The sequence below is a fragment of the Mchenga conophoros genome, linkage group LG12, assembly GCF_057382185.1.
Source record: "Mchenga conophoros isolate Kocher_MC1m ecotype Shallow Benthic linkage group LG12, M_conophoros_male_GT1.1, whole genome shotgun sequence".
Lineage (NCBI taxonomy): Eukaryota > Metazoa > Chordata > Actinopteri > Cichliformes > Cichlidae > Mchenga > Mchenga conophoros.
The window spans coordinates 20,809,438-20,833,790 of NC_140537.1; the positions used below are offsets into that span (position 1 = coordinate 20,809,438).

The window sequence follows — 24,353 nt, forward strand, 5'->3', positions numbered from 1 at the left end:
CTTCACGTGCAGGACATGGCTGAGAGGAACAATAACGGAGCAGACAGACATGCAGAACATCCCCAGAAACTTCTTTACACTGGTCTGAAGGTTTAAAAGCATTATTATGTATTCCTCACTCTTATGTGTGCAGCCATTCATATACCCCCTTTTCTCTGCCCTCATAGATCTTAACGACAATAGCAGTGTGTTTGGATTTGACCACTGCGATCGCCTCCTGGATGCAATGGATGCTCAGCTTGAGCAATTGCAGGTTTGTGACTCTGTGATTGTCACTTTTCTTTGTATGTTTGTCTCTGTGCACATGTAGGCAAATTTAAAATGATAATAAAAATGATAATAACATAAGCAAGTATGATTAATTTATCCAGGTCCTGCCCCAGAAATGTGAGCTTAATTGCAGCAGTGCAGGTAATTTATATCACAATAACAGCTCTATAAGTTTGTGTTTTCCATGTAATATTATGTAATCTTTTTTTTCTGTGTGTGGTATTTTTCTAGCTCCTCTTGGTTGGAGTCAGTCTCTGGGCAAAGATACGGGCCTGGAAAGTACAAGTGAACAAAATGGTACCCCCATGTCTGGTCTAGATTTGATGAGCGCCCCAGCAGTGCAGCAAAGATATGGTAATATTTTAATATTAGGGCTATTCACAGGAAAAGTTTTAAATTAACAATGTTTTTAACTGAAAAGGCCTTATTTATAGTCTGAGGTAAATATCTTACAACAGTGAAAATGATTAGTACTAGTGGTGACATAATTTTTCTTTCAGCACAAGCGACAGAAATGCAACCCTGATTTCCAAAAAAGTTGTAACTAAGTTTAAAATTGAAATATACAACAACCCAACTTTCTTGGAAATTATGTTGCTAAATGTATACATGCTTAATATGAAGCTGCTTAATATGAGAGTTGGTCAGGCCCCTGTGTTGTCTTCATAGGTGGCCTATAATTAAATGATATATATGTAAAGTATTGTGCAAAAAATCTCAATCCAACACTCATTTCTTTAGATTATACTTCCAGACTTTCTTGGAATTGTTTTAAAATGGTCTTGGGCAATAGTTCTTTATATCTTCTGCCTTAAATACTGTATGTATGTTTTCAGTAAATCACTGAAGCAAAATATGAAGAAATTAGAGGTGGCTTAACACTCTTGCACAGGACTGTGTGGTCTATGTTGATCACCATAATGTTAATAGAGTGGACTTTTCCTTACACCACTTCTCCTCTGCTCTACCTCAGAAAACACTGAGGGCTGCTCGAAAGATCCTGTAACTGGTGACAAAACTGAAAAGAGGTTAGACAGGAGGGACAAAGAGGAAATCGAGTCTTGTAGAGAGCAGGTCATCTGGAGGCTGGAGAGGCTACTTGGAGGCACCTGCAAGGAAGGAGGGCTGGCCGAAGAAATTGGCCCTCCTTCAGACAGTATCTGCACCGAGGACTTTGCTACACGCTTCAGAGAGGAGATGGTAGAACTGACTTTTATAGATGTCAGTATGCAAATGTCGGATAAAGCAGAAGTGACTGGGAGTACAAACATCTCTGACAGCGGCGCTTACCAAAGTAAACAACATGAACGACATGTTTATGATGTTGAAAGAAGAGGTTCAGAAACGACTGGGGAAAGCAGCGATGACACACTCACTCCTCAGCATTCCCTGACAAACCAACCACGTCCAAACAAGAAGAGCTGTGTTTCTCATAGCGCTGGAGCAAATATATCACATGCTGGTGTGAAAGCAGGAGCTTCAGAGACATGCAGATTACCACAGCCTGAGGATGACAGCAGTGGTACAAGTCTGTATCTATAGAATCTTTGAAAGATAAGCTTTCAGGCATGTTTTAACTTTGCTTAGTCAAAGGGGTGAGGATTGAGAGAAAAATGATCCATCTGTTCTTTGGCCATATGTCTGTCCATCTGTGTGTTCGACATGTGATCGAAGGCACGTTCTCTACAGATGTTTGACTGTATGAAAATCATTTTGGCAAAACAAAAATGGTGCCTGAATACCATTATAGGTTGAGGAGTGTTATTACTTCTCGTCTAAAGTAGTAAGTCAAAAAATGGGCTCACATCTATGAATGGTTATAATTCATACCCAAAGCATTAAATATATCACATGCTCTCCCTCTACTCAAATACCAGAACTCTGGATTTGAGCTTTTGGACTTGAGGCCAAACTTTCAACTCAGCATGCACATAACCTAATGCAGTGGTTCCTAAAACGGGGGCAGGGAATTCAATGGCTTCAGGGAGTCACTGCATGAAGTCATGTGCGACCATGGAGAATAATGTTGAATGGATTTAAAGTTGCGCGAATGAATGAACATAAGTGCTAGTAGAGGCCTCTGATGTTAGCTTGGCTGGATTGCTAACTTTTCAAATAGAAGTATGAATGAAAACGTTTTATAACCATTGATAGATGTAATACAGGACACCTTTACGCCTTACGTGTACTGTCAGCTGTAGTTTTTTTTTTTTGTTTTTTTTAATATATAAGTCTGTTTTCTTCCCTTTTCATTTCAGGCTTCCACAGCACAGAGTTTTTAAAAGACCCTGAAAATGTCAACAGCAGCTGTTCTCCTAAGACCAGGTGCTTGGCAGGTACCACACACGTTACACTGTATTACACTTGCATTTACAAGCACAGCCTACCACACTGATGCTTTTGGGATTCTGTTTATTTGAAATAGTGATTGTGGGCTGCTTGGTTCTTTTCCAGGAGTACCTGTGCTGAGCTTTGACACGGTGTCCATTGACAGCGACCTTGATACAGTCTGCACGGAGCAAGTCAGGCAGCACATTCACAAGTGGCCCGGTAAGAAACAGAAGATATGGAAGTGAACTAGTTTATAAATATGTTTAGACACAAAATATCAGAGTTTGAAAAGTGAAACTGAAAAATTTAAAGGGTAATGAATGATAATTACAAAATCTTTAAATATGAAGGATAATATCTACAAAAAGTATCCACTCTTGTTAGGATGGCACTCTCTCATTCGGTCTGTCACAGAAATTAATTGTAGCAACCAGACTGACATAACAACACAAGAAGAAAGTGAATCTCGGTCTACATCAGGTAAGAGCTGACTACTACTATTTTATTACTATAAAATACACAAAGTAGTAAAGTGTCAAAATAATTTTCTTGTCTTTATTCCCAAAGTACAGAGATCCCCATATGGACCTGTTTGTAACTGTCAACGTAACAGGAGAACAGCATATAGGTAAAATAAATCAAAGTATCAGCTGCATCTATGTTAGTGCACACACAATAGCCTCAGGAAACGTCAATATGACAGGTAATGCACTAAGAGGACAAGGTCTGAAAGCTCTTAATACAATAAAGAGAAAATTTTAATAACTTCCAAAATCCAATTAAAATCTGCCTTTAAATATTTGGTTGTGTCTTTCTGCCAATTGTGCTGTAGGATAGTTGGTTGTATGGTGGGGAAGTTTGGGTTTAGAGCTCTACCCATTGGGACAAACACCCAACAGTATCTCTAACACATAAAATTCTGCAAATATATTTTCTATGCACACAGAAAAATGCCAAAAAATGTCCATCAAGCACACAAAATTTTTAATTACCCTAATATCAGCCCTTAAGCGTAAGAGATGAACCCAGAAGAAGAACCTTTCATGTCAGCTGGTGATGATTCTGAAGTGCTTCCTGTCAAAACCCAGTTCTGCAACAACACTGCTTTCCAAATATCAATCAGAGTAAAACAGTGCAAAGAAATCTATGTAAAACACTGGAAAGAAGAAACTTAAAAGCTACAGTAGACAAGAATGTCATCTGACCTTAAACATAGATTAAGAATTAGCAGAATAGGAAGGAACACTTACTTTAACAAATTAAGTTCTATAATTCCAGATGTCAGTCACCTAAACTTAATCTCAAAATTAAAAATACTCCTAGGGCAAGTTCTCCTTGTTTTTTAAATACTTTTTCAGATTTGTGTATTCTTCTGCTCTCATGTGTATTCAGACCTGCGAGTTATTTTAGTGACACAGATGAAGAAATGAGCTGCTGGAGCAGCAAGTCCAGGCCTGAGAGGACACTGGACAAGATGCAGTCTGAATGGGTCAAGGTGATTGGCCGACTCTCTGACCTCCGACAAGTAAGACTAAACCTCCGGGGGAAATTTATTCTATTCTGTGTCGGTTGTATAAATTCACTTGCATGCATATGTATGAGATGGTGCTTAGCTTGTTTGTGTGTGGTTTAGAAATGTGAGGAAGAGGAGGAGACGCTGTGGTTGAAGAGGGCTCAGATAAAAGATGTTGAGGTCTGCCTCTCTGAACTTAGACAACAAAGGAAGGTAAAGTCCAGCATTTTCAAATGTTTTTCAGGAGAATGTTTGCTGAAGACTCACTAACGTGTACAAGTAATGGTTCGTGCTGCAGCATGCCTTGCAGGAGTTAGAGCGACTGACTACAGAGACGGCACAGATGGAGGAGGAGAAGAGGACTTTGCAGTCTGTTCAGAGAGACAGCAGAGCAGAGAGGAAGTCTGTTGGGTATAAAATCTCCTCCTACTAACTGTCTCATTCAGAGCCATGTGCATTAACACGGCCAACATCAACATAATATTTGTCTGCATAAAGGAGAGTTTTCTTTATTGATAAAACATCATTTTGCTGCAGCCATGGTAGCTGGCAGCTACAGAAGATGCTGAGGCAGAAAGAATCATGTCTTCTCCAGCACAGAGACACCCAGGAAGATTTTACAGTTCAGCGTCTGTGTAAACAGACTCCAAAGGATGGATCCTGCTTCAAAGCAGTAAAAAAACAAACCTAATCCTGTAGTTAGTGGTTCAGTCCTTGGTTTAATTTTGTTCTTATGTCATCACTTTCTCTTTTTATTGTTCAATAAACAGAACAATGTCATAATGTCGGTGCTGGAGCAGGAAGAAATGGAAAGACAGCTGGATAATGCCAAAACAGAACTGTTTGCTGAGCAGCGACGTGCCAGAGAAAAGCTGGAGTCCATGCAAGAGGTATCATAGGCTGTTTATAGACTATGTAGTAACTCCAAAAATACAAAGTTATAACTAAAAATATTTTTTGGTTTAATGGGACTCATTTTTTATACATGTAAACATGAAATTACATTAAATTGTGCTTTTCTTTTTATAGTCTGCATTCACTTTACGAACAGAAATATTTATGATCTTCAACAATCCAAATGGAGAATCTAAACTTTAATCATAAAGTTGTGGATTTATCATTTTACAATTTTATTTTGGGCTTCTTTATCATTGGGATCTCAATTTCAGTGAGGGTGCTGAATGAAATTTAACAGACAGAATCCATTTTTGTTTGAGTAAAGGCAGATTTAGTGTCTTTTTTAAAATGTCTCTGAATATATTTTCCTTTTGGAGCAGAAATTGGAAGAGACTTGTGAAGAGCTCCAAAGGGCCACAGAAGCAGAGACGTCACTGAGAAACAGATGTGCTTGTTTGGAAGAAAAACAGATGCAGAAAAAGGGGCAGATTGAGGTAGCTTTTTTTTTTTTTTTTAACATAAATATACTGTGTGTGTGTGTGTGTGTGTGTGTGTGTGTGTGTGTGTGTGTGTGTGTGTGTGTGTGTGTTACTGTTGCTGTCTCTTTTCCTGTTAGGCACTGGAGGCTCGAGTGAGTGGGCTGCAGGGTGAGGTGGGAGAACATAAGATCAGGGTGGTAACTCTGGAGAAAATGTTGACCCACAAAGAGCTGCAGCTCCTAGATTTCCAGGAGCAATGCAGTGCCTTACAAGCAGAACGAGATGGACTGAAGGTGGAGCAACAGCACTTGAGAATGCAGCACCACAAAACCCTGAAGGAAGTTGAAGAGCACGCCCACAGTATAATGGTAAGTGCTACAAATCCTTTTTTCTTGTTCTATAAGTAACTTTACTAATATGTTTATATTATTAACAGCAAGCCCAAAAGGTTTATTGTGACAGGTTACTGATTTCTCCTCAGTTCATATTCAGGCTAAAAAAAAAAAAAGTATTCCTTTGAAAGTACAGACTAGAGAACTGTTTGGTGAGGGGTTGTATCTCAGGTATTCTGTAGTGTCATAAATGCATACATTTTATGTTGGGTGGCGTGCCATCATTAACGTTATTGCACTACATATTATACTACTAGTAAAATACTTTGTAAGGTTACTTCTAAGAGGTCATCCTCTCTTAATTTTGTAGCTAAAAGAAGAAGAATTAATTAAGCTACAGAAATCTCTGCAACAGCAGAAGGAAGAGGTAAAGAAACATGAAGAGGAGTTGCATGTAGAAGCATCGGAAAAGGTACTGATAATCCTTTGACTAACATATGCAACCTTTCTAACATAATTGGATGGTATGAACAGAATGCTCTCTTTTCCCATTTAGGTGTACAAAGCAGTGAAGGAGGAGAGGAGGAAGTGGGAGGCAGAAAAAATGGAAGCTCTGGAGGTGCAGCGTGGGATACTGGAAGAGCAGAATGAAAAGCTCCTGGAAAGTTTGAGGAGCGAAATGCAGAAAGAGAAGAGTAAAGCATTAGCTCTTCAACATCAGGTCATGGAACTAAAAACAGTAAGGGATCTTCCACTTAGATAAATCTAAATACATTTTCTTTCCATGTTTGTATGATTTTGCTTTTATCTCTAAGAAACTGCAGGAGCTGGAAAAGGAAAACTGTACACAGTTGGCTGCAATTTGCAAGTCACTGAAAGAGGAGCACCAGGCGGAGCTACAGATGGCGCAGGTGCAGTGAAACCACATGTTCAAACTCTAGATGTGATGTGACATCTTAGAAAAGTTGACCTGGTGTGCTCTGTAATCATGGCAGAGTCATAGGACAGTTCTGCAGCTCGAGAAGGATGTCCAGCTGGCAGTTAAAGAGGCAGACAGGCTCCGGGTGATGCTAGAAGAAAGGGAGAGCAGCCATAACCAAATCACATCTGAGATGGAGCAGCAACACCAACACTGGACCGAGCAGCTAGCAGCAGAGTGCCAGCATCTCAGCCTGTTAGTGGAGCAAAGTCAAGCCAAACAAAGTGCTGGAAAACTACCTCCCAGGTATAATTTTATGCCCAGTCTTCACAGCTTGTTTGTAATTGGCTTGTAATGCACATATCTTTGTCATTTGCAGTTTCACAGTAGCCGAGGCTTTTATGAACCTAAAAACACTACGAGAGCAGCTGAAGGCTTTTATTAGCCAACTGCACCAAAAGCTAGACTCACAGAAACAAACCAACGAGCAGCTGAGAAAAGAAAAGGTATCATTTGAACTTTACAGCACGCTAAATGTTTATATGGACATATTCAGTAAAAATCTCCCATTTTTCAGGAGCAAGAACTGAGCATCCAGAGGCAACAGCTGAGGCTGGAGAGAGATCAAGCTTTGAATTTTTTAAAGGAACGACTCATTCAGGTCTGAACCCACATGCTTAGACAAAACACACACGCATAGCATTAGAGGAAATTTAACTCCCTGTGACATTTTTGCAGGAACACATTGAGGAGTTGAGCAGCTTAAAATGGGTTCACATGAGTGATGGAGGAGTTCAAGGCGGAGGAGGAGTGGCAGCATGTCTCCGCAAGCAGTTAAAGGCCAAAGACTCTGAGCTCAGGCAGGTTCAGAGGAGCATGGCTGAGTGGAAGGGACAGACCGCAGCTCGCCTGGCACTCAAGTTTGAAGAAGAGTTGACGGCTGAACTGGAACGGTAACGTGCTCAAAACAAAAATGGCATCCTCCAAACTAAACCCAGAATGCAGCCAGGTCATATTTTTCTTTTTGTGTTGCAATAATTTCCCAAAGCTGCTGATCTTGAATCAAACAATACTGTGACATGTATACAGTTTTTGTGCTAACTTTTGTCATCCCACAGGTGCCAGGCAAAGTTGTTAAGGGGCAGGTAATTTTGTGTCTTGGTAAATCAATGTTATACTAACCAGCTGTACAAGAGCATGATCTCACCTCAACTCAATGTGATGCGATGCTTAGACCATAGATCTAACATTATACATATACAACAGATGTTCATGCAGTTATGTTATTTACCCAACAACCAACCAAATTCAGGTTTGCTTTTTCTAGGAAGGCACCAAGACCACAAGATGTTAGGCAGAGGGAGCCTGAAAGACCTGAGGAAGAAATGGTAAATGGTTTGCGCTTCCTGTGTGAAACCCAAAACGTTTGTGTCCTTACTCATTGTTTATGCTATTAAGAAAAATCCTGGTATCATTTTTCTTTTAAGGAATACCAGAAATCGCTCAGCTCTCCCTCCCTCCAAGCTCTGAACTCCCATCACAGCTCCTCAGACATGGCTTCCTTTAAGCTTATACGTTACCTCCATAGCAAAGTGAAGCAGCTCCGTGCTGAAAATCAGGCCTACGGGTGGAGCTCACCTCCTCCCGATTTATCAGGATCCTATCTTGGAACAGTGAGTAAATTCTTCAGTATCTGGTTATTGTGAAGTGACTTTTAATGTTTCCACTTGATGAAGTTTACAGTAGTTATAAATTTCAATACTCCAAGTACTACTTGTAATTTAAAGTCAAGTATTTTTGTGAAGGTTTTGTAATTTTTTTTCTTAATTTTCTAACCCACAAAATTATGTCTTCATTCATATTTAGTCTGACCAAAAAAATGCACAATGAAAAAATACAAAGCTTTACAGCAGTTTAAGGCTATTGATGGTGGTTCTCTGCACTCACATTTCCACAGATTATAAAATAAACTGATAAAACATTAATTCAATTCAATTTTATTTATATAGCGCCAAATCACAATAAAAGTCGCCTCAAGGCGCTTCATAGATACAGAGAAAAACCCAACAATCATATGACCCCCTATGAGCAAGCACTTTGGTGACAGTGGGAAGGAAAAACTCAGTTTTAACAGGAAGAAACCTCCGGCAGAACCAGGCTCAGGGAGGGGCGGGGCCATCTGCTGCGACCGGTTGGGGTGAGAGAAGGAAGACAGGGTAAAAGACATGCTGTGGAAGAGAGACAGAGGTTAATAACAGATATGATTCAATGCAGAGAGGTCTGTTAACACATAGTGAGTGAGAAAGGTGACTGGAAAGGAAAAACTCAATACATCATGGGAATCCCCCGGCAGCCTATGTCTATTGCAGCATAACTAAGGGAGGATTCAGGGTCACATGGTCCAGCCCTAACTATATGCTTTAGCAAAAAGGAAAGTTTTAAGCCTAATCTTAAAAGTAGAGATAGTGTCTGTCTCCCGAATCCAAACTGGAAGCTGGTTCCACAGAAGAGGGGCCTGAAAACTGAAGGCTCTGCCTCCCATTCTACTTTTAACACAAATAGCATGTTTCTTTAGAAGAATCTCAGACTAGTATCAGTCATGCATACAGCCATGCTACCCATGTCTGATGGGAATATTAAAAGCACTAATTGTTTTCCAAATATTGATATTAACTGCTATTATTGTTTCATTCACAGATCCCTCAGAGTACAGACACAGATGGGAGTTAAAGCAACACAAAACCTTACACTGTGTGAGCGACTGCACACCAGTAATAGAATGCTCTTCAAATCAGCCTTATTTAAAGTTGTCCCATGGCAACAAATATAAATCATTCACTGTTCTAAGATAGGAGGTTAACAAGCAGGTCACAGTGACATATGGAACAACTGGAGATGTGGTCATCACATTCCTCTGTGCTAAGGCAGTAAGGTTTTTATAGCTTGCAGTGAGCTGTAAACGACAGGAGCTGACATTTCTCTGAAGACTAACGATCATGTGAGTTACCGTACATTAAATAACCTCATAAAGCTGGCAGGGCTTTAACAAAGTCCTTAGAAAATGCTTAAAAATACATTTACAGTTTCTGCAAGGCTGAAGCAAAATGTAACGTATTAAAGGCTTTTGAACCTGTCTACTTGTACTCGCTGTCCATTAATCTGAAGGGTTCAAAAATATGGCTGAATTTGGAAAGGGTGTGAAGTATGATGATCACTATTGTAAGAGTCAAACCAAATACAAACAACTATCCAAATATTTGGGTAGAGCTCCATTTACAGTATGCATGCATGGTAAATGAATTGGTACTTACAGTATTATAGCGCATTTTACTATAAGCCATGTTCACACACACAAACTTGCCTGATTCAAGCACTTTCATCCAATGAAAACTGGGCAGAATATACACATGAAAACTGTACATTTATTAAAAAACAAATATAAAGTTTATAGCACCCAATGGCTAGCTGAAGTTCTGGTCATGTGCATATGAAAATACAGTCAAACCATAAAAATCTGCATTTCCATGACTTTATAAATTCCTCCAAGCTCCCCTAATGGCATACTTGCTAAGCAATAGAGATGATCTCTCCGCCAGAAGTATTACTACAAGCAGGAAGGCATGCCACAAGCAAATGTGATGCTCCACGCTGATGTTTAAGAAATATAATCATATTTACAACACATCAGCGTAGTGCTGGCCAGGCTTTGGCAACGTAAAAGTCGTTTCACTTCTTACGGGAAACATCAATACTGCGAAGTATTATGTAAGGCTACTTGCTGACAGACCTTGGAGATTATGTCAGTTATTATGTTACAAGATCAAATGGGATTAAAGTCAGAAAACATAAATTACTGCCAAGAAAATGATGCGCTTCACAAACTGTTCAAAACTTCACAATATCCTTATAAAGACAAACTGACCAGCCTGAAGTTGTTCCACATCTTTTTAAATCTTTTTACTTTGCTACGAGTCTCCAGTCTTTCACTTTGGCATCACTTTGTGGAGAAACACTATTACATTTCCATCTCCTCCTCTCCAGAGTTGTGGGCCACAGAGAAACTGTACAGAGGAGAGTGTGTGTCTGCTGGTGGACTTGAGGTGTTAAGGGGACTGGGAGATGGACATGGAGTTGGAGTCTGCCGACACACAGTCTGTTGTTTGCGCTGTTTTTGTAATGAGTCCTTAAGTCTCTGACTGAAGGGATCTTCTGGTGGCCGCCATAGCACCAGCTCCATACAGGAACGGCTCCTAAAGTGTGAGAAAGACGAAGGTGACACAAATATTAGCATCCCTAAAGGAGTGCAACTGCGCAGACTTCTTAATCAAGAAACTCTTGCCAGTTGAAAACAATATTTGGAGTCCATCTCACATCATTACTCATATTTTTGTTTTTTTCCTTATGTTGTAAATTTGCCTGTACAGTCTATTTCTTGCTTTTTATATTCTTAACTTTTGTGTGAATCTGCATGCTCCATCTGCCTGTCGCTTTGCTGCTAGAACACCTGAATTTCCCCAATGAGGGACAATAAAGGATATATCCATTTCTATTTATTACTTAAAAATCACCATTAAATGTTCCAATAACAAAATAAACATACACAGACTGGGCTACTGTGTGGGGGAGGATGTCACTGATGCCCTGCCGCAGGCCCTTCTTCAAACTGTCAGACATCACCAGCACCGGGCGTCTCGGAGCTGGCTCTACATCCAGATCTTCATCCTCATCGTCCTCCAGTGTTATTCTGTGATACATCAATAGTACATTGTGGGTTGTCACTCTTTCTTGTGATGTAACCCCCAAACTCTTCACCAACACTGAATGCCAGATTTAAGAAAAAACCCACTTTGAATTATATAAATGTAAATGTTATGTATTTACATTGTTCTTGACAATGTAAATACATACGTGAAAATACAAAACAGTCTGAAGGGTGGTCTGTGGGCCTGACATATATATTGTATGCACATTATAAACAGAGACCTGTGCTTACAGAGGTACGTTCAGGATTGACCTCAAATACTCAGACATCAGAACTTTTTACTGGGTTACATCACTATGGTTACTTATTCTACATACCAAAACCTGCTTCGGGGCATGTACAACATACCCAGGATTATGTTTCCATTATCTGGTTTCACTTAACCCATCATTCGCAATCAGGATAATCAAGCATATGAAGCTAAATCTCTAAGCCAACCCAATGTTTCCCCTGCATGTTTACATGAAAGGGCTTGGCAACATCTGACCAATCACAAATATGGGTTGGTGAACTGGCAATAGAATCAACTCGTTTTACAAAGGAAGATACAACTATCATGCAGAGGTTAAAGACACAATACACACCATAATACAGCTGCTGTGAACAAATGACAAGTTGTGTTTTGTTCATTTTTTTTCTCCCAAATGTTATACATTGCATACCTGTCTTCTATCTCCTGAAGTTTTCTCTGTGCGGCCTCGATCTCCATGCAGGAGCTCTCCGTCTCAAGTCGGAACAGGGAAGAAGAGGTCTGCGGCAAAGTGGTGTTATTAGATGTTGTGCAGGACTGTGGAGGCGCAGGACAGGCTTGCTGTGCAGACTGAGAAGAGCAGCTGTTTGCACCAGACCAGTCACACTCTGTGCTAGTGCTCAAATTTGAAGGAGCAACTTCTGCCTCAAACATTAACCTCCTCTTTTTGGCACTGCAACCCCTGATAAAACAATCATATAGTTTAACACTTGTGTAGGGCTAAGACAAGCATTACCAAATGCTTTTATTCTTTTCTTTTTTTAATAATTCATCTCTCACTTACTCATCATCTGCTCTCCTCCTGTGCTTCCTGAGGCATCTAGTCTCCCAGTTGCTGTGGAATAGAGGCACAGAAAATGCCTGTGTCGGGCTCAGAAATAAAAGTATATTTCAAATTAAGCCAAAGCTGTCTGACAAATGTGGTGAAAACAAACAAACAAACAAACAAATAGTGCACTGTGCATCAGTTACATACCTGTTAGAGACTGTCGCTGTCTGTACATCCTCAATCATACTTGAAGGTCCGAGGTCGAAGTCGGGAAGGCTTGTGGGGCCTGAAAAGGAATACATGGCTGGCAGGCAGCTCAGCTCACTGCTTGGGGGCGCAGGGTGATGCATGCTGGCCCAATCGATGAAATGTTTTTGAAGAGCTACGCGAGTAAGCAGCTATTAACGACTCTGATCTGGAAGATCAGTATGGATACCAGTCAGTTAAGCCGATAAAGGTTTTTTTATTTTTATTTTTTTACAAACTACATGACGCACATGTTATTTGTTTACATCGCGCTAGCTGCCTCCTATTTAGCTAGCTATAACGCTACTGGCGTTAGCATGTTAATGATAAAACTGTGTGTTATTAATAGATGAGAGGTAAACACACGACAGCCTCATCCCTGCACTGAACAGCCACTCTGCACAAGTTAAGCAAAAATATTTGGCGTTAAAGAGCGAGTTGTGCAGCTGCCCTGCCCCATTGCCGTTTTTGTTGTTGACAAATGTGTTTAGTTAGCTCGCCTCCGTTCAGAGCTTATTTATTCTCCTTTAGAGAGTTCCCATTTTCACACAAAAATAGTTTTTACAAGCTAAAGTCGTACTAACCTAATCGCATGATACCCCCGTCGAATAGAAAAAGATCCAAAATTAACTGTCACCGTGCTCTGTGGACTTCTTCTATGATAGGCTGGGTCAAACTGACGTTAGCTCCTTACTCTGAGTCGCGGCAGAACAGTCGTCAAGGTTCTACAAAGTGCGCATGTTACGTTTAGTGGGATTGTGGGAAATGTAGTTCCAGTGGATGTACTACAAACTGTAGTTTCCGAAAAAGAAAAAAAAACGACAAAAAAAAAAAAAACCGTCGTGGAAATGTAAAAGTGATCTCTAGTGACAATAAGACGGTGTTGGCATTTTATTTTTTAATATTAGAGATTTTTTTCTTAATTTCCGGTCAGCTGACGTTTAAAGGGACCCTCTCGCGTTATGATTGCAAATGACCAGTCATGTGACAGTGAAATACTAGAAGCTGTTGTCCCAGCTCGTCTCGTCACTCGGCTGTGATTTTTCACTTTGGACGATCCGTGGAGGTAACACGCTACTGTTTACAGGATATGTCAAAACAACGCTTTGATTTTATAATCATGTGATACTTATTGTCTGCTGTGATGCTGGCACACAATCCATGTCACTATAAATTAGTTATTTTTATATTTATTTTCTATTACTTGTACATGCCTTCCTCAAAGATCCTTGCATTTTTATCACCCGCAGTGACTGTATATCTGTTTTACTTTTACTGTTTTTGTTTTTAACTTTAACTGTTTAGCCGAGTTGATTCATTTTCTGTGTGCCTGATTTTTGTATGTTTTAACCAGCAGGTTATCCAGAATGATAACTTTGGTGATAATCTCAGCACTGATTGGTTTTGCCTCTACCAAACCATGTGGTAAGTAGGCCGACTTTAAAAAGACCTCTTTACAAATTAATTAAAAAAAAGAAAAAACTTAACTATACTAAACTTCCTAAAGCTGCACTAACTCTGAGGCAACCCAGTTTGCAAATACACTTACTGACGAGTCTGGACATTCACAGATGTTGCAATTGCGTATTTAATGAATGTGAGTGATACATTGTGTTGCTTGTTTACTTAGTTGTGTAGGATTAACAGTGAATGTGGCTCCTCTTTGGCCTTGATCTGCTGAGAGTGTTGAACGCAGTATTGATGATTCTGTAAATTAGTCCTGCTGATGCAGCAGCTATGGTTTTGCAACACTTTCAAAAGTTCATGTAAATGTCAACAGCAGCAGAGCAGAGATACTTATAGGTTTTGTTTGTGTCAGGTGACTTTTTTTTAAACCTATAAAGTTAAATTCCAGATACAGAAGGCTCCAACACTGAGCTGCTGCTTTCACTCAACAAGAATCTCCTTCGCTCTCTGGAGAGCCAGGAGGGACTTCCTAACCCCAGTGTCCACTTGGCATTACGCCTTTCCAATAACCACAACCTGGCCAAGGAGAGCGAACACCTCAACAGACTAAAAAATGAATTGCACAATGACATTCAAAGGTACACACACACACAACACACATTTATGCACACTTAAACACTTTCTATGAAGTCCTCTTTCTCCCCAATGTTCTCTACTGAGCCTTTTTTCCTCCTCTCAGCTCTCTCTCTAACAGTCAGCCTGTGACTGGTGTGCTGGCGCTCTACAACCTGGCTTTAAAGTCCTCCTGCTATGATCTCAACACGGTCAGCTTCACTGTAAACGAGAGGAGTGAAGCACTGCTGACACACCTGAAGAACCAGATGGAGCTGGAGAAAGAGCACATTGCCTGTAAGGTTTTTGTTTGTTTGTTTGATTTTTAGTTTCTGAAGGGCAATCATTGTCATAAATTTTTTTCAGCAATCCTCTCCTCTTTGATGTGCTACAGTATCTGACCAGAGTTTACCTAATGTAGAGGACGGGTGTCATATTTCATAGTTTGTGAATTTAGCAGGGATAGAGTAACTTTCTGTCTAATTTCATCCAGACTGAAATGCCTCATAATTTCTCAAACATTGCTGTGAAGTTGTGGTTCAGTGTAATTTGGTTTAATTTGCTTCTTCTCTCCTGCATTCAGTCAGCCACCGCCCTTTGACCAACTATTACCAGTACTCCCTGGGTGTGCTCGCTCTCTGTGTGAGCGGCATCAGGGTCAACAACCATGTGACCAACAAGCTCATCAAAGCAGCAGAAAATGAGCAGTTCAAACATGGAGAGTCTGAGAGTGTGGGTGGGTGAAACATGCCTTAATGGTGTCTTTAGCTGTTAACATAAAGGTGAAATAATGATGCAGGAGTCACCCTGCTATTACCTACTAACAATCATGGTTTTAGGATAATTTAGTTTACCGCTGATGACACATGATGGAGTAAACATATATTCACTGCCGTGTTATATTTCAGATCAAAATCCACTGAGTTTGAAGCTGAGGCCACCTGATGGATATTTAACAGGAAGCTCTACATACAGTTTAGCTTTCAGTTGTTTGTCTATGCCACAGTTTGCTCTGGCAAAGCGGTTACCTCTTGTAGTGCTAGCTTAGCTTTCACTAAACATCTACATTAGTATGCTGTGAAAATGCTAAAAGCTTTTCACTTTGTATTTTAGCTTTGAATACAGCTGTAATGATGCAGTTGTGCTAATATTTTATCCAATTTTTCTCCTCAGATACGTATGCCATGGCTGGAATGGCACTCCAGTGTGTGAAGGACTCTGGTTCTCACATGCAAAACGCTGCTGGGCTAGACACCGCTCTTAGCAAGATCAAGCAGAAGCTTCTAGCCTCCCGCAGGGCTGATGGTCATATTGGTAATGAATTCAGCACAGGCCTTGCAGTTCAAGTAAGGATACTCTCTCTCTCTCTCTCTTCAGAGACTTCTACAGAGCAATATCTTTGCAGCTGAAGTGTGTTTATTTGATGTGTTCAAGGCCCTGTTAGCAATGGGCAGTGAGGTTGCAGAGTGTGCCGCCTCAATGGAGGCCATGAGGACAGCTGCTAGAAGCAACGCATACCACAACCCCATGGCCATCTCTCAGACTCTGCCTGCTCTCCAGCAAACATCCTACATGGCAGTTAAAAGCAAGGAGTGCCTCACTGAGGATAGTATGTGCAGCATCATTTCTACCCTCTTTGGCCACTTTAGGTTGTGTCTGTTGCCACTCTAACATTGTTATATGTGTACCTTCCTGCAGACACTCTGGTGCTTGAGCCCTTAGATCCTGTAGTGGTTTCACCAAACCAGGTCAAGGTGAATGTGATGGTGGAAGTGGTGACATCCAGCGGAGCAGCAGCACTTTACTCGGTGCATGTGCCAAAGGGCAGCTCCCTGCTAGAGGCTCTTGAACTGCTCAAGGAGGAAAATGTTGGCTTCACGTGAGTTCATGCAATTGTATTTTACCTTGCGCGTGATTGGCTGCAGTGAGTAGTCTGACGATGCTGTGTGGCAGGTTTGAGAAGGAGTCCAGCCTGTGGGGACCTTTCTTAAGTGTGGTGAATGGAGAGCAGGCCAGGCAAAGTGACCGCAGATACTGGCACCTCTCCTCAAATGACACTGCACTCACTGAGGGTGAGTAGACACACACATGCATGCAAACACACTTTAGACTGTGACGCACAAACGAGGATTTCGTTGATCTGCTTTCACTGTGTCTCTCTGTCAGGTGTCGGTGATTTCAAGATCGAGGCGGCTCAAAGGATCACCATCAGAAACACGAGCTACTGATGTTCCAGCCAATCAGTGATTAGATGATCAGCACTTTAATCTTTATGAACTAATGATTACACCTAAATTGTCTCTTGGCATCATATATCAATAAATCCCACAATTACTTAACAGAATGTTTGCATTTTAAGTAGATATGAAGATTGAACAAAAGTGTAATTAAGAGCTATTTCAACAAAGTTTGTGTTGAATATTTTTACTTTGGAAAACGTTTTTATGATTATAATATAATTAGTATGAAATGTCAAATAAAATGACTTTTGTGATTATGCTCTTTTGAAGACTTTTTTTTAAGGACAATCTATTTGTATGCTTTTTATATTGTTACAAACAGTATAAACCAGTGACAGTTCATCTGAATTTATTTATTTTCTATTTTTTTGGATGGCTTTTCAAAAGTATGTAGTTTGAATAAAAATAAAATAATAAAAATGCAGAATAAAAAAAATGTAGTGCCTGTTTAGCTTTCACACTGCGTTACTGCGTGCTGACTGCTGAGGTAAATCATTGTCTTACAGGCTAGGTTGTTTGCACTAATAAACAGGTGCCATGAATCTTTGTTAACATGGCTGGAGTAGATGTGTCAGTGCACTAAGGTTGAAAATGGCATCTTTCATATTCATCTGGCAAAAATAATTTATAGGGAAGTTTGTATCTATTTATTAAAGATTGGTTGAGGACCCTTTGCCACATGCATTGGCTGCATATAAACATCATTATATTACAGTTTACGGCCATATGCACATCATATATTGTAGGGTATGGGCCAAATTTACTAAGAAAGCTAGTGGAGTCGTCTGCGTGTGATGGGAAGGTGTGACGCTCACTAATATCTGCTGATTACAGGCAACGAGCTAATTTTCGAACGCAGAAGCACGTGCTGTCCGTGGTCCTGAAACGTGACAACAACGTGAAAAATCAATGCCATTACGTTGAGTGTTTAATATGTTTAAGGCGTTTTTGCGTAAAGAAATGGTGCTTTGCAACACTATGGGACGGTAAGAATTTCTGACAGGCGTTCAAGAAAATTAAAGAAGTGACTTTTGTTGGTGTTTCAGGTTATCTTTGATTTCCGCAGCAATCAGCATGCTGTTTGTCAGCAAGTGATGTGTTTTGATGGAGTCCATTTAAAAATGCATTATCAGGTTTAGTGAAACACTCTCCCTTTTAATAGCCTATACATGCATCGAGACCTATGTAACCATCTTTGTTTAGTTTGAGTTTAATGCTGGCGCCCTCATACCCTGTGCTGATGATATCAAACAAGTTTTTCTACAAAGGCACACGAACACAGGATAGTTTATTTATTTTATAATTATCTTTAATTTTGATTTTTTTTTTTTTATTGTTTGTTTGTTTTACTTTATTGTAGACACGCTGAATACAAACTACCGGATTACGCTAACTGGACAGGAAACTTAAACTTAAATCTCGTAAACTGGGAATTTCTTGGCCATTTAGCGAGATTACACCAGTGCAAATCTCTCAGTACATGTAAACAGAAAACTAAGAAAACCTACAATATACATATTTAAAATAAAAACAAACCTCACAAACATGACGAATGTAAGTACCCCCACCGCCCAAAAAAACCCCAAACCCCCCAAAAAACGCTAAGCACCGAGGTTGAAATGCGTATGAAAATTTCACTGTGTGAAAAATAAATAAAGAATAAATAAATAAATAAACAAACACTCGCGTTGTCACATGAGAATGTACATTTATATACTCATTTAATATTTTTAAAAAATATTTGTAATAATTAAATATAACTGTATTACTATATATATATATATATATATATATATATATATATATATATATATATATATATATATCACACATATGCATTTATAAGTAGTCACCACCTCAAACTGTGCTGTCAGTTTACACAAACCTCGTTGTTTATGCTAAGCAAAATATTGAAATGCTTTTATTGCGAAAGTACACAACGTGAGCCGGAAGTGGTTTTCGTTGCTAACGCTACTGTTTGTAGCATGTGTAAAATAGGTACATGTGTTTTGAGCCGGTAATAGTCGTTTTTGTTTTTTTCCCTGACCCGAATTAAACGGACGTTGACCATTAATTCAATATTATAGCGGTGTTAGCATCCACACCGCTATAACATTAGCTCTCCTGTGGTTACTGATGAACGCTCCTCGAGCTTACCTCACGTGGGGCTTCCAGCTAACGTCTGTCTTAACTTGATGCAAACTTTCATAACAGGTTCTGTAACTCATTTACCCACCGAATGACCTGCGGGTTAATGTGATTTTCCGGTATAGTTGTACTACCTGTCGGGATGTCTGCGCCTTGTCGGTACGCTCTGTTCAGCATATATAATCAGCGAGCAGGTTTCACACAGGTCAGAAGATTGACATGCATCCAGTGGAAGAGCTCTGACTCCCTGATGAGAGGTGGATACACAGCCGTACTGAGAGCTATGGCAAATAAGAGAGGAAGCCTCACTTTATTTTCTTCGAGGTGTCTGTCAGGTTCAGCTGCGGATGCAAAAGCTCGGGTGAGGAGAGTTTCTATCGAGGGCAACATCGGTAAGAGTTTACAGATTGTCCCAGTTAGACGAATCTCCTGTTGTATGTCTCTGTGCTGATCTCCTGCATTACCTGCTTTTTAATAACAGCTGTTGGAAAATCGACCTTTGCGAAACTCCTGCAGTCAGCTTGTGCAGACTGGGAGGTGGTGGCAGAACCTGTCAGCAAGTGGCAGAACATTGAAAGTGAGACCTCAAAGGTGGGTATATTCACATCTTCATCTTTTTTGTTACACAAATTAAAGGAAGGCAGGATAATGCAGCTTACATTTGTCTGCTCGTGTCTTTGACAGGGCCAAGGTGTGCCCCCACAGACCACAGTCAGCAACCTGCTGCAGATGATGTACCAGGACCCTCAGCGCTGGTCATACACGTTCCAGACGTATTCCTGCATGAGCCGGCTCAGAACACAGCTGCAGCCTCCACCTGCACGCCTCCTCCAGTCAAAGGGAACACCTGTCCAGGTGTATGAGCGTTCAGTCTACAGCGATAGGTGAGTGAGTCACATTTACCAGAAGTATTTTCAACAAAATAAGCAAAATTTTGACAAGGATATAATGAAAATTAATTCTCCTGTATTATGTTTTCTCAGATATATCTTTGCTCTGAACATGTTTGAGCTGGGATGTATCAACACTACAGAATGGGCTGTCTACCAGGACTGGCATTCCCTCCTGGTGGAGCAGTTTGGACACCAGGTGGAGCTAGAGGGCATAATTTACCTCAGCGCCCCACCAGAGGTATGGCACATGAAATTCAGTATTTTGTGCTCTGAGTGGAAGGTAATTTAGTGTCACACAAACAGTTTTGCATGTCTTTTAGAAATGCATGGAGCGCCTGCAGCGTCGGGGAAGAGCAGAAGAGGAGGGCGTGAAGCTGGATTATCTGGATAAGTTGCACTCTCAACATGAGAGGTGGCTGGTTGAGAAAACGACCGAGTGAGTGAGAATAAGATTACACAGCTCTGATTATCTTTTGACTTTTTCCAGTGCTGTTGGCTGTTTTGGGGTGATACTTTAAGGTATATTTGGTCTTATAAGCCTTTTTACAGGGGGTCTCAACCCTGCAAATACCGGGGGTCAACTGTACAATGAAGAAGGGCCTGGGGCTTGGTGACATAATTTAAGGTTTAACCCCAGATTTTCTGGATTATGTGATTTATTGCCATTGTAATTTATGGCGCACGCCTAACCAGAGGGGTGTACTACGAAAGAAGTTCAACAAAGCCAGGCTGTTTCAGGCATCATGTGATTCCTCTTCCACACAGAAAGAGCCCTATAAGTGGCACTTACTCCAATCACGGATGTTATCAGATGATATTCATAAAATAGTGTTACAAAAATAACAGTAAAATGTGACAAATAAGACAAGACTTTAATGCTGCAGAAAATCGTTAATCTGGTGAATTTTTTAATATGAGTTAATAGATATATTTTAATGCTGAGGGCACTCTTGTTTTTAAGGTGATCATTCAGTTTTTTAAATATAATAATAATTATAATATAATGCCAAATCACAACAGTCGTCTTGAGGCACTTTGTATTGTAAGGTAAAGACCCTACAATAATAGAGAGAAAATTTCAACAATCAGACTATGAGCAGGCACTTGGTGATGGTGGAAAGAAAAAACTTCCTTTTAACAGGAAGAAATCTCTGGCACAACCAGGCTCAGGGAAGCACGGTCATCTCCCACAAGAGGTGAGGGGAGAAAAATGGAACAAAAGACACATTAGAGCTCTGGAACATAAGGTGAAGTTAATTTGGTCTATTAAATAAACATGTCCTGCGTTCTATTAGCTGCAAAAGTAAATTAGAGTCAAGCGTAAAGACCTTTATACATTTTCTGCATGACCAACAGAATACTTGCATCCAGTTACCAGTTGTCATGCACAGTTAGCTCCACCTTGTTACTAAGGTAAAACATGTTCCCCCAGCACTCTGCATTGCACTCAAAGCTGTAAAGAAACAAATAAGTGAAAATTGTGGCACTTCCAGGTGATTTTAATGAGAAACTCTGAATGTGGTATGTGCTCAGTGTAGGTTAGCATGGCGATGTAGCCAGGTAAAAAGAGACTCGCCTTTGTGATACTGAGAACTCTGACTTTAAGCTGGAGATAGCCCGCTATCCCGTTAGTCTCCCTCTCCATTATGCTTACAAGTAAAAAAGAGAAGCTACACAAAGTAGTGATATCTAGCTGGTCTAAACTTTCTGGTGGTGGCACAGTGCTTGTGTTCAGGTTCCTTGCAGCTGTTTGCTGTGAACAGCTGACGGTGCAGCAGTGTGTGGTCTGCTGTTAATGTCATAATAATACAGCTTTGTTCTCTCCTTTCAGAATCCATTTTGAGAAGCTGAAGCAGATACCCGTCTTAAAACTTGATGCCAGCGTGGAATTTAAGAGTGACCCAGAGGTGCAGGAACAGTTTATCACAAAGGTGTGCTTGAATACCTACTGAATGGCATTTATTCCTAAAAGGTGCTGTGCCAGAGTTAACCACACGAGGGCACTGCTCTGATGTTGCGAATCACAATCTTCCACCCTGGGGTGGGGCATGTGAGGGTGTTTGAGCCAGTCAGCTGACATGTTTTTGTATGGATGATGTTTAATTAGTGTGAATGCTTGAAAAGCATTCACAGTATTGTTATTCGAATCTTTATTATTATTATTATTATTATATTTTATTCTGTATTCCGTACGTTTTTTGTAATCCTATAACTTCAAAACCGTTCAACTTAGAAAAACCATTCAAACACTGTTAGATTCCTATTCTTTTGGACAACACTGCTTCTATTTTTCATATTTTTAACATTTATATTTTTAATTTTATTCAACTTTATTCAACAAAAATTTATAATGTATTTCAATGGGGAGACCCTTCAAATCCTCATTCAACTTACTCATTTTTAAACTCTTACTACTTCCACATACATTGACATAGAGCCACCATTCAAACTTTAAAACGAAGACAAGACATTCAACTATTCAACTTGTATTTATCTTTTCAATATCTATTATACTTTTTCTTCAGTTCCAGTTTAAGTTTCATGATGTTTTTTCACCCGTTTCAGAGTTTATAATGGGTGTGTATGGGACGGAATGTTGGGGCTAGAGTGAGACAGCTCAACTGCTAGAGTGAGAGGAGCAAAAAAATTAATCTTAAAATCTTTTTTAAAACTGCTGCTGTGTCCGCAGCGTTTGCTCTACAGGTATGATTTTACCCTCAAAACGTAGCCATGGTTGTCCTCTTTCATCCAATGTGTTTACTATTGTACTAGGTGTTATGGTTCTTTCATAAATGTCACCAATGCACAGCCTCCTCCCTCCAACTCTTCCATAGACTCTAATGTTAAAATGGCTCAGAAGGTTCGTTTGAAAATCAGAAGAGCATGGTGTTTTTCCACTGTCACCACGTCCATATAATAAACTCCACAGGCATGAAAACTGAGAATTCAGTAGACTAGAAGCTGCTGTCGCTCACGGTGAAAGAATTTCGTCAATACGACATGTACTTTTCATTTGGGAAGAATTTGTTTGGGCCTGACTTTTCTGTTCATTTTAAGCAGCAAAAGTGAGGTGCATGTCTGTGTACGTGTGTATGGAGCCATTGGGTGCAGTCACTATAGCAACCAGGCTCACACCTGCCTGCTTAACGAGCTCTGCCTGCCACTGTGCCAAGATTCATCTTAAGCACTTCTCTTTCAACTGCTGCTGTGTCCACAGTGTTACAGCCATCATTTTACCCTCAAATTGTCGCCATTATTGTTCTCTTTCCAACACAGTGTCTTTCAAAGCTCAGGCATTTAAACTTTTTAAACTGTGTGGATCAAAGTGGAGGGATCACATTTTAGTCATTCAGTGATTCAAAGAATATGACCTTTTAATATTCTTTCAGATGTTTTCTGACTCTAAATGTTCTTTTCTCATTTCTTAGGTTTTTCTAATTTACAATTAAAACATTTTCAGCTTTTTTTCCAACTTCTTCTTCTGTGTAACCTTCAGCTTTTAGCAGTTCAGCACTTTTGTTTTCAGGTTAAATTCGGGTTGTTTTTTTTTTTATCTCATTCAAGATTTTTAACTTAAATTCAGTAATTAATTCATTTCAGTGCATACATTCAGATTCAAGCATTCACACTGCAGTTTCTTCAGAAAATGCACTTTCTAGTGTGTTTCTGATATGCTGTGATCCTAGTATGCCTGTTTGTCCACAGGTGAAGAACTTCTTTGATGCTTTATGAGAGGAGCCATCAGCAGCAGCACAGTGGGAAACAGATGAAACCAGTCAGACCTCCATATAAAGTCTTTATATAAATTAATACACAGACCTCTTTTTGATGAGCTTCCGGACCATATAATGTAAAACCCTGACATTTTTTTTGGATATGAATGTGTTACTTTAAAACCTTGTACTATTGGTTACTTTTGAAACACACTTTGCAGTTATGAACGTTACCTCTTAAACTGTAGTTTACTGTTTATGTCTTTGGAGCTGTCTCTCTGAGTCAGCACATTTTTACAGCTTCTATAAATTATAAACTAATCCGTACTAGAACTGAAATCACACAGTGTGTGTCTGTGTACTATTTTATAAACATATTTATAATCCTAACTCGTTGGAAGCAATTAAGACAAATGTTTCTTGCAGCTTGTTAATAAATAAAACATGTTTTTACATTTCAACATTGAGTTGTCATTTTATATTAGTCATTTTATTCTTATAAACTTTATTTGCATTAAGGAAATAGAAAGGTGCGAGTTGCTGTGCAAGATTTTAATTGTTTTTAAATTGAT

At 39.8% G+C, this 24,353-nt stretch overlaps 4 protein-coding genes across 11 annotated transcripts in view; 3 read left to right on the forward strand and 1 right to left on the reverse strand.

The window, feature by feature from the left end:
* LOC146562559 (uncharacterized) overlaps positions 1-9,875 on the forward strand; it is a 10,616-nt gene extending 741 nt beyond the window's left edge. The window contains exons 3-29 of one of the 2 annotated variants that reach the window (XM_085294397.1): positions 13-82; positions 168-253; positions 372-411; positions 502-624; positions 1,244-1,798; positions 2,529-2,606; positions 2,725-2,820; positions 2,986-3,081; positions 3,169-3,229; positions 3,994-4,126; positions 4,235-4,327; positions 4,413-4,525; positions 4,652-4,787; positions 4,885-5,004; positions 5,392-5,505; positions 5,628-5,858; positions 6,193-6,294; positions 6,379-6,561; positions 6,638-6,733; positions 6,818-7,047; positions 7,121-7,247; positions 7,319-7,402; positions 7,480-7,694; positions 7,860-7,886; positions 8,069-8,129; positions 8,229-8,414; positions 9,439-9,875. In XM_085294397.1, coding sequence (XP_085150523.1) covers positions 16-82; positions 168-253; positions 372-411; positions 502-624; positions 1,244-1,798; positions 2,529-2,606; positions 2,725-2,820; positions 2,986-3,081; positions 3,169-3,229; positions 3,994-4,126; positions 4,235-4,327; positions 4,413-4,525; positions 4,652-4,787; positions 4,885-5,004; positions 5,392-5,505; positions 5,628-5,858; positions 6,193-6,294; positions 6,379-6,561; positions 6,638-6,733; positions 6,818-7,047; positions 7,121-7,247; positions 7,319-7,402; positions 7,480-7,694; positions 7,860-7,886; positions 8,069-8,129; positions 8,229-8,414; positions 9,439-9,471 — 3,486 coding nt within the window. In that variant the 5' untranslated portion in view covers positions 13-15 and the 3' untranslated portion in view covers positions 9,472-9,875. Of the gene's footprint in view, positions 1-12; positions 83-167; positions 254-371; positions 412-501; positions 625-1,243; positions 1,799-2,528; positions 2,607-2,724; positions 2,821-2,985; positions 3,082-3,168; positions 3,230-3,993; positions 4,127-4,234; positions 4,328-4,412; positions 4,526-4,651; positions 4,788-4,884; positions 5,005-5,391; positions 5,506-5,627; positions 5,859-6,192; positions 6,295-6,378; positions 6,562-6,637; positions 6,734-6,817; positions 7,048-7,120; positions 7,248-7,318; positions 7,403-7,479; positions 7,751-7,859; positions 7,887-8,068; positions 8,130-8,228; positions 8,415-9,438 lie in introns of those variants that run through there. The other variant, XR_014894657.1, reaches the window with a different exon arrangement.
* Positions 9,876-10,143: 268 nt separating this feature from the next.
* On the reverse strand, positions 10,144-19,326 carry ccdc117 (coiled-coil domain containing 117). Of its 6 annotated transcripts, none has more exons than XM_085294409.1 (6): positions 19,310-19,326; positions 12,730-12,808; positions 12,538-12,588; positions 12,166-12,435; positions 11,342-11,485; positions 10,144-10,991 (listed from the first exon to the last, which is right to left on the reverse strand). In XM_085294409.1, the coding sequence occupies exons 2-6, from the start codon at positions 12,765-12,767 to the stop codon at positions 10,757-10,759; spliced, it is 738 nt and encodes a 245-aa protein (XP_085150535.1). In that variant the 5' UTR covers positions 12,768-12,808; positions 19,310-19,326; the 3' UTR covers positions 10,144-10,756. The 6 variants fall into 6 exon arrangements, with proteins under 6 accessions (XP_085150535.1, XP_085150532.1, XP_085150534.1 ...); XM_085294406.1 differs by lacking the exon at positions 19,310-19,326 and adding an exon at positions 13,353-13,607 and having other exon boundaries at positions 12,538-12,624; positions 12,730-12,937; XM_085294408.1 differs by lacking the exon at positions 19,310-19,326 and adding an exon at positions 13,353-13,594 and having other exon boundaries at positions 12,538-12,624.
* On the forward strand, positions 13,747-17,284 carry tcn2 (transcobalamin II). Of its 2 annotated transcripts, none has more exons than XM_085294400.1 (10): positions 13,747-13,834; positions 14,123-14,193; positions 14,624-14,813; positions 14,915-15,084; positions 15,371-15,523; positions 15,961-16,133; positions 16,222-16,396; positions 16,486-16,666; positions 16,741-16,859; positions 16,954-17,284. In XM_085294400.1, exons 2-10 carry the CDS (start codon positions 14,136-14,138, stop codon positions 17,013-17,015), a joined length of 1,281 nt encoding a protein of 426 aa, XP_085150526.1. In that variant the 5' UTR covers positions 13,747-13,834; positions 14,123-14,135; the 3' UTR covers positions 17,016-17,284. The 2 variants fall into 2 exon arrangements, with proteins under 2 accessions (XP_085150526.1, XP_085150527.1); XM_085294401.1 differs by having other exon boundaries at positions 13,761-13,834; positions 14,126-14,193.
* dguok (deoxyguanosine kinase) lies at positions 18,980-24,242 on the forward strand. Its single transcript, XM_085294404.1, has 7 exons — positions 18,980-19,567; positions 19,657-19,766; positions 19,860-20,059; positions 20,159-20,306; positions 20,389-20,504; positions 21,900-21,999; positions 23,774-24,242. The coding sequence occupies exons 1-7, from the start codon at positions 19,318-19,320 to the stop codon at positions 23,798-23,800; spliced, it is 951 nt and encodes a 316-aa protein (XP_085150530.1). The 5' UTR covers positions 18,980-19,317; the 3' UTR covers positions 23,801-24,242.
* Positions 24,243-24,353: the final 111 nt, after the last annotated feature.

Excerpts from the sequence above, each read along its gene's own strand:
- ccdc117 (XM_085294406.1), bottom strand. The coding sequence starts at position 12,872 with ATGCATCACCCTGCGCCCCCAAGCAGTGAGCTGAGCTGCCTGCCAGCC. Across the intron at positions 12,625-12,729 it reads ACAGCGACAGTCTCTAACAG|CCCGACACAGGCATTTTCTG; the intron begins GTATGTAACTGA and ends TTTATTTCTGAG. Across the intron at positions 11,486-12,165 it reads CTTCAGGAGATAGAAGACAG|AATAACACTGGAGGACGATG; the intron begins GTATGCAATGTA and ends GATGTATCACAG.
- tcn2 (XM_085294400.1), top strand. The coding sequence starts at position 14,136 with ATGATAACTTTGGTGATAATCTCAGCACTGATTGGTTTTGCCTCTACC. Across the intron at positions 16,134-16,221 it reads GCACAGGCCTTGCAGTTCAA|GCCCTGTTAGCAATGGGCAG; the intron begins GTAAGGATACTC and ends GATGTGTTCAAG. Across the intron at positions 16,397-16,485 it reads GGAGTGCCTCACTGAGGATA|ACACTCTGGTGCTTGAGCCC; the intron begins GTATGTGCAGCA and ends ACCTTCCTGCAG.
- dguok (XM_085294404.1), top strand. The coding sequence starts at position 19,318 with ATGTCTGCGCCTTGTCGGTACGCTCTGTTCAGCATATATAATCAGCGA. Across the intron at positions 19,767-19,859 it reads TTGAAAGTGAGACCTCAAAG|GGCCAAGGTGTGCCCCCACA; the intron begins GTGGGTATATTC and ends TGTCTTTGACAG. Across the intron at positions 20,505-21,899 it reads CTGGTTGAGAAAACGACCGA|AATCCATTTTGAGAAGCTGA; the intron begins GTGAGTGAGAAT and ends CTCTCCTTTCAG.